The 16,289-nt window shown below is 42.7% G+C and overlaps 1 protein-coding gene across 11 annotated transcripts in view; it reads left to right on the top strand.

The window, feature by feature from the left end:
- LOC122784154 (neurexin-3b) overlaps nucleotides 1-16,289 on the top strand; it is a 279,349-nt gene that overhangs the window by 110,410 nt on the left and 152,650 nt on the right. For 6 of the 11 annotated variants that reach the window (XR_006362147.1, XM_044049270.1, XM_044049272.1 and 3 more), the window contains 6 exons: nucleotides 289-401; nucleotides 1,835-2,103; nucleotides 2,525-2,715; nucleotides 3,099-3,272; nucleotides 3,761-3,787; nucleotides 5,617-5,736. Coding sequence is in view for 9 of the 11 variants with exons in the window: in XM_044049270.1 (XP_043905205.1) it covers nucleotides 289-401; nucleotides 1,835-2,103; nucleotides 2,525-2,715; nucleotides 3,099-3,272; nucleotides 3,761-3,787; nucleotides 5,617-5,736 (894 nt within the window). In the remaining 2 variants the exon portion in view is untranslated. The remainder of the gene's footprint in view (nucleotides 1-288; nucleotides 402-1,834; nucleotides 2,104-2,524; nucleotides 2,716-3,098; nucleotides 3,273-3,760; nucleotides 3,788-5,616; nucleotides 5,737-16,289) is intronic. The other 5 variants (XR_006362148.1, XM_044049273.1, XM_044049274.1 and 2 more) reach the window with 1 other exon arrangement.

The raw sequence follows: 16,289 nt of genomic DNA, 5'->3' as shown, positions 1-16,289 counted from the left end.
TTTGTTTCTTGCTTTTCATTGACTATTTTCTTCCTCAACAGTGATGGTGATTGTGTATGCCATATCAGGGCTCAGCCAAATAAGATTTTAAAGCTGATAAACTGAATAAAAAGCTGCATTTTAAAAGGATACTTACATGGAACATGTGCCATGTTTTGCTTAAAGACGACACAATGGTGAATGATAGGTTAAAGTTAAGGTTAAGGTTAGGTTGCATGTGCTTCTTCCTCCTCAAACCCCTTCATCCCTTGTCTCTCCTCCTCTCTCCCTCCTCCTCCTCCATCCTAGGCGAGATGCCAGGTGACCACACCCGGCTGGAGTTCAACAACGTGGAGACGGGCATCTTGACCGAGAGGCGATTTGTTTCTTCTACTCCCTCGCCCTTCATTGGGCATCTTCAGGTACGAGGTGCAATGCATTCACGGGGCAGCAGATGAAGAGCAACACTTTTATATTGACGAGAATGCGTGTTATTTACAGGTGGGTGGGAAAATCACATCAAATCATCGAAACGAAAGCTGTAACGTGCAACTTTTCGCCGAGGCAAATTTGGTCACATTGAAACCACTGTCAAACGAGTTGACGCAATGCTTATCACGCTCTGTGTGTTTCTCAGTGTTGTGCTGTTGAGATCTCGTGTTGCCTGGCAACATTCCCTCGCCGCACGTAGAAGGTGATTTGGTTTATGTCAAGATTGATGGAGGCAACGTAGTAAAGCAAGACAGCTGCAAACAGGTTGGAGTGTGAATAAAAACAACCAACAACCAGCGCTCACAAAAGAACTGAAATCTGCTCCAATGTGACGGAATGAACCTTTTTTGCCCACACCCACCCCTATCAGTCGGGTCTGATGGTGCTGCAACACAGTATACAATCATATTACATCATGTCTGTTCATGGAGACCAAACAGAGGCAGAATAATAGTACCGTATTTTCCGCACTATAAGGCGCACCGGATTATAAGGCGCACCTTCAATGAATGGCCTATTTTAAAACTTTGTCCATATATTAGGCGCACTGCATTATAAGGCGCATAGAATAGACGCTACAGTAGAGGCTGGGGTTACGTTATGCATTCATTAGATGGAGCTGCGCTAAAGGGAATGTCAACAAAACAGTCAGTCAAACATTATTTATAGATTACAAACCAGCGTTCTGACAACTCCGTTTACTCCCAACATGAATAAACAGCTGTTTTATGTGATGTGGTATTTCGTTTATCTTTTAACAACAGCAGGGTATAACATGTAGTGCAACATTTATATCACATAGTGGAGGGGAACTTTTCCTGGATTCAATAAACACGTAAAAAACAGTCTGATACTGTTACGGTGAATCAAACGTTCGTGCTATCACAATATAGTAACACTCGAAATAGTGCAAAGCAATAACAATATATAAATAACTCAACGTTGCTCAAACGTTAATGTCACACAACACAACACACAAAATAAACATGTAAAGCTCACTTTATCAAGTTATTCCTCATCCGCGAATCCCTCGAATTCTTCTTCTTCAGTGTCCGAATTAAACAGTTGGGCGAATACGGGATCCAACATGCCCGGCTCCGTCTCGTCCGGATTATACGGCGCACTGTCGGCTTTTGAGAAAATTTGAGGTTTTTAGGTGCGCCTTATAGTGCGGAAAATACGGTATTAACAATAGAAATCACCAAAGGTTATGCACTGCAGCTTTAAGAGTTCAATGAAGCATCATTAATGGGATCCCTAACACCTGTGTTTCCCCTGCTTTCCTATGCATTCCCTGCAGTCACTATGATTCCGTCTTTTACACAATTCCTGAACACCGCGTGTCACTGACTCTTCCTCACAGAGCCTGAAGTTCAACGGCATGCAGTACATCGACATGTGCAAGAACGGGGACATCGACTTCTGCGAGCTCAACGCCCGCTTTGGCACGCGCTTCATCATCGCCGACCCGGTGACTTTCAAGACGAAGGGCAGTTACCTGGGCCTGGCTACTCTGCAGGCGTATACCACAATGCACCTCTTCTTTCAGTTCAAAACCACGTCGTCGGACGGATTCATCATCTTCAACAGTGGAGACGGGAATGACTTCATTGCCGTCGAATTGGTCAAAGGGTGAGTGAGTGAGACAGTTCAGCTGTGTTTTTATGTCATGGTTGTGTTCCAGAGGCTGTTAACATATTTAAAATGGCAGTGCTGACATTTGGTTTCCTCAGCTAGGATACATTTAACAATACTGAGCAGCTATTGATCCAAAATCTCTGAAAGTATATTAGGCAGCCTGTGGCCAAGTGGAAAGGGAACTTGACTTGTAGCAAGGTACCCAACCCCCAACCTCCCTGGGCGCTACTCAGTGTGGCAGCCCACTGCTCCTAATTCTAGGATGGGTCAAATGCAGAGGAATACTTTCCCCAAGGGGATTAATAAAAATTAAATCTTTAAATCTTTATATGTGTGTTGCAGGGACAATTGTTTTCTTTATTAGTTGAACTCACTGAAACTCCGATCTGTTCATCTCCCACTTCTTCCCTTACAGGTTTATCCACTATGTCTTTGACCTGGGTAATGGTCCAAGTCTGCTGAAGGGGAACAGCGACAACTCACTGAACGATAACCAGTGGCACAATGTGGTCATCACTCGCGACATTTCCAACACACACACCCTCAAAGTGGACTCGAAGTCAGTTACGCAGAATGTCAATGGTGCCAAGAACCTTGACCTTAAAGGTACCACTATTGTTGTTTTGGTGGGAATTAAACTGTCATTTTCATGAGGAATCCACTTTTCTATAGACTATTTTGGCCCAATTTTAAAATATATAACTATATTTATAAATGGCAATTAAAAATCAGATACCTGGTACCATTTCTGGTACTGATACAATGACATTATTTCAATAAAAAAAGATTAAAGTTACTTCAATCTTGAATAAAATGTCATATTAAATTGAGGTTTATGTCAAAATTCAAAGAATCTTTTGGAAGGATTTGTTCATTTGAGATCAGATTTTAAAGTTTAATGCAAATGGCTCATATGGTCTAACTTCTAAATCTTTAAATTCATTTTTCAATTTGCTCCTCCCACTCTCTCCCCCCCCTTCTCCCCTCAGGTGACCTGTTCATCGGAGGTCTCGGACCCAACATGTACCAGAACCTCCCAAAGCTGGTGGTTTCTCGAGAGGGCTTCCAGGGCTGTTTGGCGTCGGTTGACCTTAACGGCCGCCTGCCAGACCTCATCAATGACGCTCTTTTCCGTAGCGGGCAGATCGAGCGTGGCTGTGAAGGTACAGATGGCCTGTGGCATGCAAGAGTCACGACCTGCCTTGTGAGATTTATTAGTCTAATTAGAAGGTTCCTCAGTAGGCCTTCAAGCCATCGGCTAGCATTTGTTAATCCTCGTCCTTTTTCTTCACCAGACATTAGAGGTTTAAATTTGTCATTTGGTTTCTCTAATAATAATAATAATAATAATAATGTTTTGAAAGTTAACTTGAAGTAAGAAGCGTTACCATTAAACTATATTGACCAATTTGATACATGATGGATCATCATTGTACTATATTATAAATAATGTGTAGATTGCAGGCCCTCCTCTAGAGGGCAGCAGAAGATTACGTGAAGTCCAGACACACACAGCCGCCACTATGAAGAAAACACTGAACAACAACAGCACATACTGCACTTGTCTGACAATGCCGGTCCCTCACTAACCTTTACTCCTTTCCACTCTGCTGTGTTCTGTTCTGTTCACTTTCTTTCCGCGCTAACAAAGTTGGTTTCACCAAAGCCGACCTGCAAGGTAGAGGGTTCAACTCCGCCTCTCGGAGGCCTGCTTGCCTGAAAGTCTGCCGTGTGCAATGCATTGTGGGTGTCACCATGGCAATCATGTCCCTCAGGTTACACGGAGGTGACAAAGTGAAAAAAAAACAAAACATGTATGATGAGGAAAAGAGAGACAGAGAAGAAGAGGGAGACTAGTGGAAGGCAAAAGAAGTGATGGAGTTTACACACACAAGTGATGGAGAGGTATACAAAGGGAACGTGTTTCCATCCTTTCCTTGTTAATTAGTTAGCCAGGTGATAGAGTAGGAAAGGAGTCATGAAGAGAACTGATGGAAGTCAATCACACATGTACCGTATGTCATATAAAGCAGTTCTGTACTCGGCTGCTACAGCACATCCAAACACTTTCAGCGTACTACTGATGTATAAGATCTCTGTCTCTCCTTTTTTTAAATTTTTTTTATTTGATTAAAACCAAATCATTTTTTATTCTATCAGAGAGCGAGCGCCTTCCTGCCGCAACCCTGAAACGCAGGCTCAGATTTCTCCTTCTCAGCTCTGTCTCTCTATTTCTTCCGCACAGACACATGAGAATCCCGCGGACTGTGAACAGAAACACGTGTTTACAATAACGGGCGCCTGGTTGATCACCGTCACTGTACATTACACAGTAAATGCACTTTCAGCTGGCAAACTTCAAGTGTCTCCTCCTCGTCACATTTGTCTTGCACAAGACAATTGCACTTAATTGTTGTTTACTTGCATTTGTCTGCCATGTATTTGGACTTTTACTTTAATTTGACTTTATTTACTTTTGTTTGTTTCCTCCGTGATTATCAAGAGGGGGGTTCTCTGTCAAGGATTCCTTTTCCCTCGTCTGTCTAGACTCCGGCAGGGGATTGTTTATCTTGTTATCTATGCTGTGCATTTGTCCTTATCTGCATTCCCTCCCGGTAAAGGTATTCAAAACTGAGAGCTGTGTGTGGTGTGGAGGAATAGCAAACACACATCTAGTTTGACTTTGAATACCCTCCTACCCGCGAGGACATGCACTACATGTTCTCAAGTGCTCGTTGCATTTCTCTCTTCATGAAGTCTGTTTGTCTCGTGTCAGTTGTTCATGGTCTCCACAGTGAAGTAGACGTTGAGGAAAGTAACTTACCGCTGAGAGTCTCTTTATGACGTTTATAAGAAAAAAGTTTGAATTTAATGAGCGTTTTTTTTTGTTTTTTCTATCCGTGACTCGTTCGTTAAAAGGTTGTCCGTCATGTCTTGTCCTGCCTGTTCATTGAGGGAATGCGGCGTTCTAAGTTTTACTTGGCTAAAACTTTCTTATCGAAAACATGTTGGAATGATGAGGGTTGCATGCCGAGTCCATTTCCACACACACTCTCCACAAAGAAGGGAATGAAGGGTGCCATCACATCAGCCAGGCTACTGTCAGCCAGTTCATCTGCAAGTACAGTAGCACGGTTTAGATCCTCCGCCGCGATCAATTAGAGTCCAATGCCTCCACTGCTGGAGACAGATTGATCTTGAGAAAGCCTGGCACACTTTCCGTTGCCTTGTGAGTGCCACGCTTTTTCCCCAGCATTTTTTTTAAGGTGTTGTACTCTAGTTCAGGCTTCCTGTGGTGGCACAGTTTGCTCCTTGTTCTTTCCTCTAGGCCCACATGCTGTTTATTAGTCTCTCCGAGAGTGCATTTCGTCTGCATGGGTCCTGTATTGTTTCGGCTCAGCATTGGCTCTGATTGTCGCCTGTTGCTGTGCATCTGCGGTATCTCATATCCTTCCTTTCTTCCTCTCTCTCTCTCTCTCTCTCTTTCTTTCTTTGTCCTTCTTCTAGGCCCAAGTACAACTTGCCAGGACGACTCGTGCGCCAACAACGGCGTGTGTATCCAGCAGTGGGAGAACTTCACTTGCGACTGCTCGATGACGTCTTACACGGGGACTCACTGCAACGACCGTGAGTACTGCAGAGTTATCTCTCCTTGTTTTTGACTCTTTGCATTCTAAAGGAGAACATTGCACACGATACATGTTTTGTTTCTGACATGTAGAAGAGTTGGGTACACAGTTACGGTTAGAAGTCAAGTTTGCATTATGTAGGATCCTTAGTTTTTGCAGCTTGGCCAATCTCCACACCGTAACATTCATGGAAGAGTATGTATGTATGTATGATAAATGCACATTATTTTGCTAGTATGCAGTGGCCCACTGCCCACATGTCCCATATCCTTGACTCAAGGACTCCAGGCCTGTTTGGCTCATGTAAACGCTTTGTCAGATTTGCTGCATGAAAGTGGTGTTGAAAGCTTCATGTGATTGTTTTTTTAAATGAATCAACTGAGAGACGCCGTTACTTTTTGAGGGTTATTTCTGTCTTTGCTGCAATGCAGACAATATGTTGTAACAGGTTTGCTGTTTGTTCCATGCTTTTTGCATTCTGAGCCCAGCAGTGAACGGGCTGCGACTGCGATTTTTCATAAATGCCCTTCAAATGGCTATTGTGGAAGTTGAAGTGTGATTTCTTTTTTGCACTTGTGTGTCTGTGTAGGGATCTGTTATCCCCATGACGACAGGGGACTTCCCCTCAGTAATCACGGTTGGCGGTCTTTCATTTAGCGGTTAATAGAGGGGGCATACTGCTGCTGGGTCAGACTAATGAGGTGGTGGAAGCTGTTGGCGGAGCTGCTCTCCGTGAGCGCTTGCATCCCATAATCACTCAGACCTTTTACGGCATTAGACCCCACCACTATATATCATATGACTTCACATCTCTCAAAGCACAGTTTTGTTTTTTGTCTTATTTCTCTCTCTCTCTCTCACGCTTATCTTCCTTTTTACTCTGCAAGAGATCAACTGACAACATTTTTCATGCCGGGTGAATAATCGACTGCAGTTCTCACTTGATGATTGGAGCTGTGTGTTTGTGTGTCTGTTAGTGTTGAGAAATTCACCTCCCGGTGCTGCACAGAATGAATTAAAAAAAAAAGAAAATGGGTTCATTGATTTTGTATCAACACAGACACATTTTTCCTTGAAAAACAAGAGCTTAGATGGTAACGTGTTTCATATTAGTATGAAGGTTTAGGTCTTACTTGTTGTGTTGCTGGTTCTGCAAATACATCTTGACTAATATTGACTGAGCTGTCTAAGGATATAATAACATTCTTAGTTGTGCCTTTTATTAGGAATACTGTAATTGATTGTTCTCTCTTTTGTCTTTTTTTAAAGCTACGTCTATTTCCTGTGCTAGAAGCAGGGAAATAAATATTAGGATAAAGAGGCAAATGGTCAGTCTACTTTGGGAATCTCTGGAGCCTGGAGTTTACCTTTCAGAGAGTCCACTAGAATTCACTAGAAATGTACTTCTCTGTGCCCCTGTGGGCTTTCATGAGCTCGGCAGTGCACTCGTTACACCAGCAGGGGTCAGTAAATCCACGAGCTGGACTGCACACTATCCCCGTGCAGGTAGGAACGACAATGAGATGCAATCCTCCTGAGCATAAAATCAGCTTTCCTGTTATTTTCCTCCACCACTTTGCTTTGACCCCCACCAACATACACCCAACCAGTGTCTGCAGTTATGGATCATGGAGGGAATATTGTGCAAATCCAGTATACTGCAGTATGCTGTAACAATTGTATTGTTCAATACCAGCAGCTTGATATAATAATGAAGTCAGTGATTTGCCTTGTTCTTGTACGCAGACTCTGTGTCTGCCTTTTATCCAATGCACAGCTCTGAGATAGAGAAATATTCTAATTAACAATGTTGGAGTGGAGCGTCTCCCTCGTCTTCCCTTCACCCCGGCCCCCCCTTCTCCATGCGATAGCTGGCAGCAAATATCAGTAATTGTCTTCTCCTCTGTCTCCTTCTCTATACCCGCTGTCCAAGTAAAGCAACTCGAGGAAAGTAAAGTGAACATTTCTGCCTGTAAAAACCAGTTGTTAGCGTCAAACCGCCGTGCCCCCGCCGCACTCTATTGTTACCAACAGGACTCCAGGTGGCAGAGACAAAGTAGACGAGTGGAAAAAGCTCAGTAGGCAAGAACTAGTTACTCTCCTTCCATTTATTCCCGTGTACCCCTGCAGCCTGCTTTGTGACTGCACACCTTTACTTATGGGAACAAGACAGAGAGTGGGAATTCAAAGAGCTTGTAGCACCGCACAGGCCATTCTCAGAGCCACTTCTGGTGGTACATGTCATACCCAGCGGAGATTAGAAAAAAAGTAGGTAGGAGGATGGACTCTTAAAATCTTTTTATAGTATTTTCATCCTGCATGTTTTTGGCTTACTGCTTTATTCATGCTCATCTTCATATTTCACTGTCGTCTCACGTCTATCCCTCTTTTTTTTTTGTGTTGTTTTTTTAAATCCTCTCTTCTTTCCGGGCAGACCCTTCCCTGTCACGTTCCATGAATACCACCGAGTTTAATTGAAATCGATGGACACAGGAGTTGTGGGCTGTGCGAGAAGAGCAGCGGACACTCCTCTTCCACACCAAGAGCCATCACTCAATATTACGAATGTATTAGTGCAAAGGTTGTTGCATTTCTCCACAGTCGGGGAGCGTCGTGGTAAACAAACAAAGCGGTGGAGGCAGAGCGAGGCTGGCGACAGGCAACAGAAAACCGTTCATCAGTGTGATGCCAACATCTGTAATTGCTTAGATAGATTTAGTGATGAATTTCCCTGTCAGAGCGATGATCCCAGCTCCCCTCTGCTCGTGCTTAACACAATGTCCATAATTTAGTTTTCAAGCTGTGTTCAGAAGGCTGTAACCACATCTAGCTAAGGGCTTACATAAATGTCAACACTATTGCTTCCTACACAATATGAGAGGGAATAATCATGGCTTTCACCTCACAGTCATTTCAGAAGTCGCTCTACTCTTTTGGGAACAGGAGCAAGGAGGAAAGAAGGACAAAAGTAGTGCGCGCTGAAGAACAGAATGTGTTTCATGTGGTCCACAATGTTCTGCCGGGGAGAAAATAAACAATAATGGAAGCATTTTCTTTTTTACTGACGAAGGCACCTGCATAATAGTATCAGACCTGGAGCGGGGGTGGGGAGGGGGGACGCAGCCACACAATGGTGCCACTGCTTTGGCATGACGTCAGGGACAAGTGGGGATTTTAGAGTAAACAAGCAAACAAGACAAAAGCAACGCAAACATGCACACATTACTATTACTTCCTAGACCTCCTTGTGCATACTGGAGTGTATTTAATTTAGCTGAAGAATCTCACCTGCTGTTTATAAAGGGGATTATGTAGCTTGAGAGGTGCGAGACAGAGAAGCAGGTGTGGGACAAGTGCTAGTCAGCCCCAAAACACTCAGACGTGGCAACTGTCAAACATAGCAGCAAATTAAGGTAAACAATAATGTTTAATCCCAGATTTAGATCTAGATTATTTTGCTTGCAAACGCCGAAAGGTCCAGCGTGTGAGGATTAGTGACATCTAATGGTGAGAATGCAGATTGTTACACAAATGATTTCTCCGCTCACTCCTTCCTTTCACAGTAATACCGGGGAACTACTTTGCATTCTGTTTGCATAGTACGCCGAAATGGGTGTTATTTGGCAAGATGGCGGCCTTTGTAAAGCAAGGCCCTTACCGAAAATACATATAAAAGGAGGCTACAAATAACATTTAATAAAGAAATAATCATACGTTCATTGATATTATACACTGGACCTTCAAAGAAAGTGTTCATACACTATGTGAAAGTACCTTGTGGCTAAAGAGGGCCTATAAGTGGAGCAAATAAATGTGAGAACAGTTTCCTATAAATACCACAGGTAGATCAGAAGTGGGTCAAAGGAGTTCCACAGAGAACCAGTTGTCCTGAGGGCACCGGCTATCCCAGATGTACACTTCGAAATGATCTCACCCTCTCTGTTGTGGTGTTTGAGGCGACTGTGTCAGCTATAGGCATGAAAAGCAGTGGAACACGGCTCCCTGCGTCATCCTACATGGGGGAGACGACTTAGATTAACTTTAAAGAAAGTGCTCATGTTGTTGTGTAATTGTGGCTCGAGGAAATGTATTATTGTCCAACATCAGCCTATAGGAGTCTCACATACTCTTGTGTGGTGCTTGTGGGTGTGTGGAGCTGGGTCCAACAAGCTGCTCTGCTATTGGCTGATCAAGCCAGTGATGCTCGAATCGCGACGTGTCACTGCTGGGTGCGGAGTCGTGGGATAATTGTATATGCGGAGCAGTGGAGCCTAAATGCCTCAGGGCCTGAAGTGTGGAAATGTAAACTGAGTAAAAAGATGGAGAGGGGAGGCAGTTCCTACTTCTAATGTAGTACACGACATTTTTAAATACATTTTTGATTGTTCATCTGTTATAAAAGGTCCAGTGTGGAAAATCTTTTCTGTTTTTATTGGCAAACCATAAGTTTGTATAATTTACCTGTTTTTTTATGTACTTTAGGCAAGGGCCTTGATTTGTGAAGGCCACCATCTTGCGCTAGCTGAAGCTACTGGGCAAACAGTTCCCTGATGCTCTTGAAAAAGAAAAAAAAGTCTCTCTAATTGTTACACACTGGACCCTTAATCGTTGAATAGACCGCAGTAACGCTTAAGGTTGTAATATTGCAGGTCCATTTGTTGATAATTGACTCAAGTTACTCTGTTCGATATGTTTATATAAACAATAGATAGAATGTGAAATGCACTGATGCTGCAGTTTGAATCAGTTCTATCAAAGTCTGTATTTAAACAACTTTAAGTCAGTGTTACTATACCAGCACTTATTTAGTTTGCATTCAAGATGGATCAAGATTCTGATTCCAGCTCACTTCATATGGGGTAGACTGTGAAATGGGTTACGTTGGAAATCTGTATCGTGTTCTGTCTTTCTAACGCAATATTTACATTAAAAGGTATCACATGGACAGTGATATATGGAAGACAAGATTTGAACAAAAATCCTGAAAATCATATCATCGTATCCAGTATTGCCACGCGTAGAAATGGATCTATCTACAAATCTGGCAAAATACCTGGAAACTATAAGCAGTAATCTGTCACTAATGTCACTTATTGTAAAAGAAATAAATAAACAAATGAGATGCGACGTGTTAATTATGTGGAAATTATAAAGCCCACTCGTTGGATACAGCATGTCTCATTTGTATTTGACAATACCTTCAAGGTATTTTATGCAAAGCCAGGCTTCACACGTCAGAATACGCGCTTGCCGCGCTGACACCAGAATGTCGATTCTCCTCTCATTCTCTGAAGAAAAGCAAATTATCTTATTTTCCCAGAAAAGCAGCGCGCTCCCCCTTTTAAGACACAGAACAAGACCAAGCTTGTTCTAGTTAACAACCTTCCAGCATAGTTGTTGCACCCAGGAGAAAATGTGGAAGTGTGATAAATAAAATCATGACATCTGCTGCTCGCTCTCACTATATACAGTACAACTCCTCTTAGACCTGCTGCTGCTGCAAACTGCCTCCGCAACGCCCGACGAGAGAGAGAGACGTTGCATGGGAAGAGAGGGAGAGGGAATGATTGAGTTGAACACATTACAGACAGTTACGATGAGGAGCATCCATCTGTTTTGGTGTCAGGCGGGTAACCTTGAGGCTGTCAGAGCCTCCGCAGCAACTACACTGGCCCTCACAGGCAGAGAGCCCAGCTACAGACACATCCATCAACACGTGTTCCGAGACACATTTCAGGAGCTCCGGCAACACATACAAATCACCCAATCAATACTTGGAATGCCTCAACTCGGAGAGTTTTGGGCAGGAACATGTTTTGAGTAAGTGCAGCTCATGTGTATGTTTTCCTTTATGGCTTCGATATTTGTTTTCTCCAGTCTTTCTTTCATACATCTCTCGTTTATCACCTTCCTTACCTCTCACTGCTTTGTTTGCCCTTAGGGTGTTTTATTAAAAATGGTGTGATTCATTTAGCCGTCTCTATTCCTGCATAATTAGAAGTAGAAAAAAAAAAAAATACTCTTTATTTATTACATATTGTCAAAATGCATGAGTTGAAGCGTCACATTTTAGTATTTCCAGAAACATACAGATTTGAGTCAAACAAGCTTTTTATAACTACTTCTATGAAAATGTGGCTCTTGACATTCATTATAACTGGCTTCTATTCAGTCTTCTATTGTATTATTAAACATTAGAATAACTACATTATTTTTATGGGCTGGTTTGACTGTCTTTCCAACTCTCTTGTGTGCTCTCATGTACAGTGAATGTTAGCTTGTGTCCGGGTCTGCACACGGACACTTCATGTCATATTTGCTTTCCTGGTCAGAACGATAGGGGAAATCAATAGGCAGCTTCTCATCAGCTTCTCTCAGAGCCGTCCGGAATGGCTGCACTTGTGCAGTGAGGTAGATGGGTTTTAAAAGGCCATGCAAATACAAGTCATTTGTCATTGGTAGAAAGCATTCCCACGCTGAACTCCACTGCACCACCGAGTACATGTAACCCTCCACCTCACTGCTGCTTCACAAGACCAATTTAGACGAGCATGGATCAAAAAGGAAAATGAGTTGGTCTCATTCTATCGGCCGCTGTGCAACACCTTCCATCCTCACAATCGTTCATCTCCCGGCAGTGATAGGTGGTGCAAGGAAAGGGAAAAAAATATCAGTACTTACAAGACCGTACTTCATCAGAAATAATGAACACTAAATGTAGTCACCCTTCTTTCAACAGTTGCGTGACCACTGCGTGAACTTACCTTCCTTACATGCAAGCTCTCGCTCAGCCTGTCCCCATTACCATCTATTAGCCTAAGGAGCTTGGGTAGCAATCGTTAGCTGCGTATATTTAAAGGTTTTTTTTTTTTTGAGGGTAGAAGTAGATGATGTGTGAAAAAACCATCAGGCTCAAAAAGCAAATCTACACAATAGGGCTGACACAAAAATCTAATTTGTACATGCATTTCAAGATATTTGAATATCTCCCCTGCCCACACACACACACACGTTACAATTATTATTCTAAATACTAGTCATGTGACGTTGATCTCTTACTGCGTTGCCTCTCTGTGATGCCTCTTCCACTGCCTTGCCCTTGTAGAACTAAAAGCAAAGCTAGAACTTAGTCTTTTACAGTGTAGAAAATACTCCCACACCAATTTTTCAGATGGTTTGGGGTCGTGTTTGTCCACTCAGAGGACAGTTTAGTCCCTTGTGTCACAGCGAAGCCATGTAACAATTTAAAAACGATGTAAAATGGCTCACACAGCACTCCCTCTGCTGGACCACATGGCTATTACTTTAGACAATCTGTTGCTGCACTTCTAGGCTGTATTTTTTGAGCATGAACAGGATTTTAAGGTTTGAGTTTGAACTCCCACCTCCAAGTCCAAACGGACGACCAAATTCTGGATAACAAATGACAGCCCTATTACCGAATGAGCAAATTCCAGAATCCAGAATATTCTGGTGCAGCTTTACGTGGGTCACACTGACCCCGACAGGTAATCACCAGCGTTGCGTCCAACAATTAGAAGGTATAATATATCCCACAGTGCAGCCATGTCATTCATTTTAGTTGCCAATGAGTTCAGTCATTACAAGGTTGTGGGATGCTCAGCCCTTGGAGGGGGGAAAAAAAATGAAATTGCACTGTTTGATAGCTTGCAGCCATTAATTTGAACCATTAAAGGGCTCTCAGAAGAAGCACCCTGGGGTGCATCTGAAGGGCACTCATATTGGGAATATGCTCCTGTTAGGAGCAGGACAAGACATTATTTCTCCATCAGATGAAACTGATGGTTTTCATCAGATGAAGTTCATTTTAAAGGCCAGTACATCTGACATTTATTTTTCCAAAAAGAGCTGTAAGCCCACTCGCTCATACTGAGCTAGGTGTGAGTTCAACCAGTGAGTGTCCACCCACCTGACCATTTGAGCCTCCTGCCTCCTTCTGATTTGTGCCCCTGGAATGACAGATGTGATGTCTGCTTGCTTTTTCCAGCAGGTGTCAAATATGCAACATGATTTTTTTTTTAATCAGTAAGTAAATGAATAAGGATAGGAAGTCAAAAAGTCATATTTTTAGCCCTTTATAATTCAGCATTCAAGCTGTCCCGGTCTTTAAAGCGCTCTGGCCACAAATGCATTGTAAAATACATGCACCATATTTGCTATGAAATTTGAACCTTGAATATGGACGTTATCTTGAATCTCACAGTAGGCCTGAGAGTTCTCGATTGGGAACTAATCCACTTGACTGAAGATACTCTTTCTTGCCTCGGTAACTCCGATTCTGAAGCCGCGAATGTTGTGAAATTGCCGTCTTTGCCAAACACTGTGTAAGTACAGTGTTAATGGCTAAGAAAGAGTTTCAGTGCTTAATGTTCACCCGGTGGTAATTATCAACCTCTCACTCAAGGTTCCTGTGTCTTTCTCTCCATCCATCCCATCTTTCGAGCACTTTGCATCACACTCCTTTTTTTACTCCCATTTCTCAGCCTCATTACTCGATGCCTGCAATTATTCTGTCAGCAGCTTCCTATTACATCACTTAGCCCCCACAGATGGCACTCGCAGACTTTCACAATAGATTGTGCTAACTTGTTCTCAGAGTTTTACAGCCATAGCCTCCAGACTTCTGATCGGCTTACTGCTGTCGGAGGCGACGACAGGTGCAGCACTTCACAAAACGACAGAGATTGCTTGATCAGTATTGACTATGGATCACAGATGGAGACGTTTATTTGTGTTGGCGGAATGTTACACTGTATAAGTGGTTATTTTAGCCACTGGTGTTGAAGATAAATGAGATCTTGCAAACAGATATTTTCCACTAACGCGCCAACACATATTTGCCCTTCATGAAATATTATGACGGTCTTTGCAATTGTTGGAATATGAGCGTCGTTAAAGCAACACACTTGCAAATACATCCATCAATGGCAGTATTGAAGGGTTATTGTGACCCTGTGTATGCATATACATAACCTATGAATGTAAGCGTTGATTAAATGTGACTTCTACCTCTTCACTATTATATGCTTTCTCTGTACATCTCACTTTATACTATGAAATTTAATTTTAGTTGTAATTCCACCAAAGTGCCTGATCCTCTTGAGGACACGTGAAATAGTGGGGGAGAAAAAAAAAAGTGAGCTCACAAAAGGTCATTTATATTCATTATACATAGCCTGAATGAAAATGTAATACTCATTAGTAAAATGGATCATGATTCATTTCACATTATGGCACTGTGACGACGTGTTATCCCAACATCATAGCCTTACAAGGTATCCTTTCCATTGACTCAAATGTAAACTCACTGGTGCCACATTTAGACAAATAAAAGTCAGAGTGAGATTAGGGTTAGGGGCCAGGATAGGACTGGGATTAAGATTGGGGCCAAAAAAAGGACATAGGTTTAGTAGATATCCACTCTCCAATCTGAGAGTGTAAGTGCGCCACCCAGTGTGTCTCCTCCAGACGAGGTACCTTGTGCGTCTGTAAGGCGACACTCTCGGAATGAGAACAGGCTGCGGTTTACTCTCTTGTTTTTACCATTTTCTCTTGAAATCATTGCCTTATCTTTTCAAAACACAAACCATCGCCTTCCATACACCCCCGACCCCCACCCCCGTCCTGCCATGCAAGCCTTCACCCGAGAGTCGGATGTCAAAAACTATCTGACTGTCTTTCCACTCGTCATCCGTCACATCTGAACTGAGCTGATATGTTGCAGCGGAAAAACAGGCACGCGCTGTTATTCGCAGCTGCAGTGAAGACTGTGCCACTGTGTTGTTGTTTCGAGCCATGACAATGACAGACGAGTAAGAATTAGTTTGAGTTTGAGATGATGCCGTTGAGTTTGCACTTCCTCCTCGACCTCTCATCGCTCCTCAGTGACCACAGGTTACATATTAAACTGTTCTCGCAAACACATTGATTTGGAATTCATACCTGCTCTCCTTCTTGGCTGTGTAGAGTTCCCATTAAGAAAAAAAAAAAAAAAAGTGATTGATTTGAAGTTTCAAATGTTGCCCAGCTGTTGAACTGTGTGAGAACAATGAACAAAATCAATACTGGGAAATTGTTTTTGTGAGTGTCTATACCACTGATACTCCTCTGTGTTTACTTCTTGGACCCTGAAGGAAACAAACTGAACCACATGGTCTTTTTTGTTTTTTTTTATTCGCAGGTGGGATACAGCTCTGTTCCCATTGACAGTCCTGCACACATCCTTTACAAGTGGTCTCACACTTTCCTTCTCTGTGTTATTACACTTTTTTTTTTTGTCCCTCACACACTAAGTAGGACACTGATGCCATTTAGATTAGTATCCCATGTGACCAATGCTGACATGAATTTGCTGGGTGACAAGGGACCCAATTACAGCAGAGGGCTGATCGTCCACGGACTCACCGTTTCAAATTGTCTCCCAAACGTCAAGCAAGGAACAGCAAAATTTATAATAGTGACTAGTGTGTGTGTGTGTGTGTGTGTAGGAGTGTGAATCCGTGTACGGGGCTGTAATTGTGTCACTGTCTG

This window comes from Solea senegalensis, linkage group LG17 (genome assembly GCF_019176455.1).
Source record: "Solea senegalensis isolate Sse05_10M linkage group LG17, IFAPA_SoseM_1, whole genome shotgun sequence".
Classification (NCBI taxonomy): Eukaryota; Metazoa; Chordata; class Actinopteri; order Pleuronectiformes; family Soleidae; genus Solea; species Solea senegalensis.
Note: the sequence above shows the minus strand (reverse complement) of the source record. Positions and strands in the feature narration are given on the sequence as shown.